The sequence below is a fragment of the Colias eurytheme genome, chromosome 22 (genome assembly GCF_061535395.1).
Source record: "Colias eurytheme isolate Ceu_HAF_F1 chromosome 22, ilColEury1 Martin Lab GWU primary, whole genome shotgun sequence".
Classification (NCBI taxonomy): domain Eukaryota; kingdom Metazoa; phylum Arthropoda; class Insecta; order Lepidoptera; family Pieridae; genus Colias; species Colias eurytheme.
In genome coordinates this window covers 3,794,175-3,801,754 of record NC_143001.1, presented here as the reverse complement: position 1 = coordinate 3,801,754, position 7,580 = coordinate 3,794,175, and the positions used below count along the sequence as shown (strand labels likewise).

The following is a 7,580-nucleotide window of genomic DNA, read 5'->3' as shown; positions in this document are numbered from 1 at the left end:
GAAGTATTAGATGAATATTTAATACAAAAAATTATTCATAATAAAATTAAGTGTCGCAAAAATTTGGCTCATTGCTTAATTTTTTTTTCAATTGTTATGTTTAATGTAATTTTTATATTTCCAACCTTCACAATAAACGCCAAATGAAACTATCTCAAAATCGAAAACAATCAAAACATCGCTCTAATTTGCAACAAATAAGTATATTACAATTAACACATAAAATTATCGGGCCCAAGCATTCACCCTTCTTGTGTGGGCGTAGTGGGAGGGACGGTATAAAGAGTGATCGGACAATTTTACCAGCACCAACCGGTCTTCGACGACGAAGACAGCAACATGAAATTAACGGTGAGTCAAGTGAAGTGTGTGTGACAGTGATTTGAAAATCGAAACAAAATTTCCCGCGCAAAAAATGGATTGTGAAAAAAAACGTGGGCACGTCTATGGTATCCTTGATAGGATCGAACGGGTTTGCTGATTTTGAAAATTATTTTTGGTTTTTTATTTTCAAAAATAAAATTTCATGCTTGTAGAAATGGAATTGGTTAAGTAAAATGTTATTTGTTTCTTAATTAAAATAAAAAAAAAATGGTGGCAAAAATTTCAAACAATAAAATTTTCCCGTGTTTTCTTAATCCGTCTAATCTCTCAAAGGAAAACTTGATAAGCTTTTTTACTACCTTTTTTGATCCATTATCAGTTTACTCATTTCACATCACGTAAATCGTAACAAAACAGTGTACTAATAGACAAATTAATAGATAAAGGGAAAAACAAAACTAGTCTGACTAATGATAGGCTTATTCCCACGGTCTATTGAGCTGTTGTTACATAAAAAGCGATTTAGCTAATAACATGCTAGGCATAGCGTTTAACTAATTTTCCTTAGCTTCGCGTTGTTCTAAGGTAATTTGCATTTCACTTTCTGTTTCTACGTGAAACAAAATTATAGCCATGGAAATTTATAGTACTGTAGCATTGTTTTGTTCATTTGAAATGTTACGTACATTTTACGATGTGAATGTTAATTTTGTTTTGGTGTTTAAATTGTTGTAACTATTGTTTACGGTTTAAAATAGACCGAATGCATTTAAATTATATCTTTTTGAGCTATGGTAGAGCATTTTAAGATACGAAATACAAAAAAAAGATATATTAATACGACTTTTAATTAGTATTAGTATATTTTTGTCATAATATCGTGAATTTTGCATTTGCATATTATATAATTTATATTTTAACAAGACTATTAATGACTTAATGTCTTATGAATATATTTCATCACAAAATAACTATAATTCAGTTAACATAACGATAGTAATCCATTAAGTAAAAGCTATTATTAGGTACTCATAATGTTCTTTACAGTGTGATTATTTGATATTATGTCTTGTAACATATTATTGAATGATGTAATAGAAAATGTATTATGAGGTGTTACTATTAGTTGAAGAATGCAATTTGTGTTCAATGAGGAATAACTTATAATAATATAATTCATACCCAATCAAAATACAAACACACGGCAAAATAAATTGTATTCAGACTTCAGTAATTCGAAAAATTAAAAAAGCGCATTGAGTGCCCGGCCGTTCTAATTTAATTCATATTTGGATTATTAACGAAATTTTAACATCTAGATAACGAAAAAATCAACTTTTGCGTTGTTGCGAATTATTATTTGGTAATTTTCGAAATATGCTTGTAATGAGGAAAATAATATAATTTCTGTTTGGTAATTGTATTTAATTAGAACGAAATTCCTTAGATACTATCTGTATGAAGAATGACGATAAAATTCCTCAGTAGATTTTTAATGTTTATGTAGTGTTTGTTTACAACCAGACATAACTTTCTTTCAGAGACAGGCGACGATACATTACTATAAATAGCATAACTTGTCTATAACTCGGAAATGCAATGGTTATCTATGGTCGCTTGATCTTGATTTCTTGTTTTCCCGCGCAAAACTCGCAGGTTATTGACCGGAATGTCAAGTTTTCTTGTAATATTTTATATGGAAGGTATACAAGTGCGTATACACGTGATCAAATCTAATTCACTTTCTTTTATCACGTTAAATGACGTAACTAAAGTAATTACATGTGTGAGTGTAATAAAGCATGATGTCGGAAGCTTCTGTTCTTAAATGGATTATAACAGGGCTAATTTATTTTTAAATTTATCGGTACATTATCTGTATCTTTCATTGTCAGTGTAAAGTATTAATTGAATATAAATTATGAGCTAAAGTTGTTAATAAAATCATTCATTTGAGCGAGTTAATAGCATCAACAAGTTCATAGAAAAAGTAAAAACTGCGTCTCTTCGGGAAAGTCGCTACAATAATTGGGTTAAATTTTAGTGACCAAAATTATAGATTACGTAATCCAAAAGTGGCACTACTTAAAAATAATGATATAACGTATGTATATAGAAAACGTAGAAAGTTTTAAACAATAGTTAAACTTGCGTTAAAAACACAAGTAAGTGACTCGCGAAAGTCGCTGTATTGTGACTTGTGAGAATAGCAATTTTGATTGAAGCAATTAAACGAATGTTTATCATTGTTGACTATTTTTTGCACAGATAACTCAGAATTGACTTAGATGTAAAGAATTGGCAAAGAACTTGGTAAAGATCGATCCGTGACGTATGTCATTCATACTGTCTTCTTTTGTTTTTTCTGTTTGCACTCATGTTATAATAAAAATTAGAAGTACTAGAAATGCAAATGTGACTTTTGAGTTGTATATGTGTTGGAATTAGATAAAATATTAATTAACGGATGAGACTATTCATTTTTTAAATTATAGACATCCTCATTAGCATCGTTAATCGATTATAATTAATTTACCAACCCAAAACATACAAATTCATTATAAACTAATTTTAATTGTTATAAAATAAATTGTTTCCTTGTATGTTCATGTCAATTATACATATTAATAATTAATTAATAATAGCCAGTATATACACATAAGTATAAGTAATCAACAAATACAAAGAACGACTCAATTTATAAATGTTAAAATCATAGTTATAATATCTAGTACATAAATTAGACAATCTCATATGACCCTAATAACTCGGTAGCTAAATTATGCAAGCCATGTTTCATTCACTGTACTGAGCGAAGCGTGCTGATTTTATCATCTAATTTGTTGTATAATTACTAATAATGTATTGAAATACTTCCGATACAAATTGCGTTATTTTTTGCTAAATTTGATCATATTAATTTTACATTTGGGTTTTTTGTTCTTTGACATTTGTTTGTGTTTGAATGTCAAATGTATGCAAATATTGTGTTGATCTTGTGTCGATAAATAAAAATTTATTCATTGATTATTTAAAACGTAGTTAAATGATTTTATTAATTTTATTGTTTAATTCTAAATCATATATAAGAACGTAGTAATCAACATTACTCATTTTTTGTGGCTAGAGTTGGAACATAATATTTTTGTAGTAATGGAAAACTTTAATGTATTGGCGATTTCTTTTTTACAAGGATATACGTTAACATAGAAACATCTCTTAACACCTATTAAATATTTTAAATGTCGATCACGTGGGATTAAACCCGCATTAAAATGTTTGAGACATAGCGGAGATTTAAAGCATGTAAATTTAAATGAAATAGAAAGTAAGTAGAGCGCTTGAACATAGATTCGTAGAGTCGATACGAGCCGGTAACGAACTACTTGAATTTGTTATTGAGTACGGTTTTATGTCTTTTGTTGCCCTACTATTAATTTCCGCATAAGTCACACTACAATACTATAAGTACAGATTATAATATCGTGGCTAGAGTTGGATTAATAAAGTTCGTGCATGAAATATTTATCTCGTATACATATAATTAAACTTTATACTTGTTCGCAGGTTGTATTAGTTGCCTCACTGGCGGTGGTGGCCCTCGCCACCGAAGAGAAGGGCACCAAGAACGCTGCCACAGAAGAGAAGAAGCAGGACAAACGGGGCATTTACGACACCGGCTCCTACGGTGGAGGCTACCAGATCGGTGATGGCGGTCACGGCGGCTACGGAGGCCACAGCTTCAGCAGTGGAGACTTCAGCGGACATGGTGGTGAATTCGGAGGTGTCTCCGGCGACTCATGGAAACCAATCCAAAGCGACCACGGACACAGTCACCATCACCACGTCAAGACCATCGAAGTGATCAAGAAGGTCCCCGTCCCCTACACCGTCGAGAAACACGTCCCATACACCGTTGAAAAGAAAGTGCCTTATGAAGTCAAAGTACCTTATCCCCAGCCTTACACCGTCGAAAAGAAGGTCCCAGTTACCGTCAAGGAGTACGTCAAATACCCAGTATACGTTCCCGAACCTTACACAGTTGAAAAGAAGGTACCTTATGAAGTCAAGGTCCCCGTCGACAAGCCCTTCGAAGTCAAAGTGAAAGTACCAACCCCTTACACCGTTGAAAAGAAAGTACCTTATGAAGTGAAGGTCCCATACCCCCAGCCCTACACCGTTGAAAAGAAAGTACCCGTCCCCGTGAAATACGAAGTTAAAGTGCCCCAGCCCTACGAAGTCGTCAAGAAGGTGCCTTATGAAGTCAAGGTCCCAGTAGACAGGCCTTACCACGTATACGTCGAGAAGCCTTACCCAGTGTCCGTCGAAAAGCCTTACCCCGTAACCGTACACAAGCCTGTCCCCTACGAAGTTAAGGTTCCAGTCGACAAACCTTACAAGGTGGAGGTTGAGAAGCCCTACCCAGTTCCAGTCAAGGTGCTCGTGCCCAAGCCTTATGATGTATACAAGAAATTTCCCTACACCGTTGAGAAGAAGGTCCCCTATGAAGTTAAGGTGCCCATTGACAAGCCATACCCCGTGTACAAGGATGTCCCAGTGCCCCTCGTCCATGAGGTCCCATACCCCGTGAAGGTCCACGTTCCCGTACATCTGAAGAAAGAAGAGCACCACGGCTGGCATTAAACAGCAATACAAATTAGGTCTCACACCAGTACCTTATAGGTTAAGTTCGAAATGTGATCATTAGTATTCGTAGTGTGTATGTAAATTTAAGATTTTGACGCTTCCAGAACGTTCTAGAAGCGTGAAAATTCTTTGTGATTGATTATATTTATCAAACGCATTTCCCAACTTGAATGTCGTGTATAGAAATCTAAAGAATGATCTGTTATTACTTGTTTATGCTTGTTTTATGTATTTGTGAAAGTGATACTTTTGCAATTACCTTACGTTGAGGCTGATATAATAAAAAAGTTATAAATATGTGCTAATTTTATTTAACCCTTATTATAATCATAAAAGTTAAGGAAACTGCAAGTAATAGGTACTAAAGATATAAAGATTTGAAAGTCCAAATCCTAAGTATCTACTAGTAATAGTTGCGTAAATATGGCTGAAACATTTAGTAATAGATCTCATATAAAGCGGCTACGTCATGCTAGCTAGGTTTCTGAGAAATAAACGCTATAATTTATGGGAGATTTATTCATCCGATGAAGTTATAAAGGCTTGATTAATAAACATAAAGTAAAGATTTTCAATCACATGGCTCTACCTATATGAAGTTTTATTTACATTTTAATTTTAATAGAAAAAAAAACTTTTAAAATATGTACTTATAAACATATTTAACCTATTATATCTAATACAATTCATATTATGATGGATAGCACTCATTGAAATTACCTACAACCAAGTAACCCCCAAGCTCTATATTCTAAAACAGTTTTTCACAAACAGAGCTATTGGGTCGATTGTTGCTATTTGCGAACTTGGTATTTATTCTAGTATTGTTTCAATAGATAATAAGTACAAAATACGATAAACTTAAAATAATTAGAGCATTTCATCACAAAACGATCTCGCGATGCACCAATTATCAGACTAAAGTAATTTCAAAACACATGTTCTTATGCAAGATATTGGTTAAAAACATTTGCAATGATTTCGCAAAAGATAAAACTGTAGCGTGACTAGCATTTGACGTTTGAATATAATCTGTATTGACTGCAAATTGCATTGTCTTTGCTAAGATCGGATTCTGAAAGTTGTTATACGCTAATAAATAATAAACATTGACGTCGAACACGGCTAGATTGGTCTGGCCTACTGTTATTATTTGAACCCATTAAAAGCACATTTGAATCGGACTATTTTATAAATAATTGGTTTGTTTATGACGAAATATTACAAACATATAAAAAGTGTGTATCTAATACGACTTATTACGACTTCTTGCATAATTATAATTACTTATTCCTATAATAAATATAGAGTTTTAAGTTTTCTAGTTTCCACAAAAACTATAACAGACATATTATACATACAAACAGCAGGATTTGAATAAGAATAATAATATATAATAATACTTAGTTTGATTACATCTACTTACTTTGGATTAATCCATACTAATATTATAAATGCGAAAGTAACTCTGTCTGTCTGTCTGTTACTCAATCACGCCTTAACTACTGAACCAATTTGCATGAAATTTGGTATAGAGATATTTTGATATCCGAGAAAGGACATAGGCTACTTTTTATCCCGGGAAATAGGATAGGTTTTATTCCGGAAATCCCACGGGAACGGGAACGATGCGGGTTTTTCTTTGACTGCGCGGGCGAAGCTGCGGGTGGAAAGCTAGCACAAAATATATTAACGCGATTGTTTTAGTATCTACAAATAGTTCTGTATGTATTGTTGTTGCTCTGGGATTAAGAAAATAAATAAAAAATAAATGTTTTTCAAATAAATTCTAAAACCGGTAAGTAGTCGTTTTGGAGTTCAACCGTAACAAGCGCAGAAACCATCATCAAATTTGATCTTCTTTTTTGATATTAGTTTCTATTAGACTAGCTTTCCGCCTGCGGCTTCGCCCGCGTTTTCAAAAAAAACCCGCATAGTTCCCGTTCCCGTGGGATTTCCGGGATAAAACCTAGCCTATGTCACTCAGAAATGATGTAGCTTTCCAACAGTGAAAGAATTTTTCAAATCTGCCAAGTAGTTTCGGAGCCTATTCAATTCATACAAACAAACAAACAAACAAAAAATCAAACCTTTCCTCTTTATAATATTTGTATAGATATATTATCCTCCTATTTACATATGAGTACCTACATGGTACATATATGATCGAAACTTTCATATGTATAAGTCAAATGCAAACATTTGACTTATAACCTTTAGTGCAACTGCTATTTTAGCTGAATAAGGTCAAAAGGCAACTTAAAGATGCAAGCGTGAAGATATTAAACATAATGTAATAATATTTGAGCGATGGTTGTGTTTACTGGTTAATTAGACATATAATTAACTAGATTCCAGCCGCGGCTTCGCCCGCGTTTTCAAAGAAAAATATATCCCGCATAGTTTTTCGTTCCTGTGGATTTCTAACCTATGTCTTATTCTGGGTCTTCAGCTACCTACATACTAAATTTCATGGTAATCGGTTCAGTAGTATTTGCGTGAAAGAGTGACAAACATCCAGCCATCTTCAAAACTTTCGTATTTATAATATGAGTAGGATAGGATATTGACTGCTTGCTGTCATAAATGTAGGTAGGTAACTAAGAAGT

General features: G+C 33.1%; 1 protein-coding gene across 1 annotated transcript; it reads left to right on the top strand.

The window, feature by feature from the left end:
• Positions 1–256: 256 nt before the first annotated feature.
• On the top strand, positions 257–5,268 carry Vajk4 (chitin-binding protein vajk4). Its single transcript, XM_090114898.1, has 2 exons — positions 257–351; positions 3,892–5,268. Exons 1-2 carry the CDS (start codon positions 340–342, stop codon positions 4,966–4,968), a joined length of 1,089 nt encoding a protein of 362 aa, XP_089971024.1. The 5' UTR covers positions 257–339; the 3' UTR covers positions 4,969–5,268.
• Positions 5,269–7,580: the final 2,312 nt, after the last annotated feature.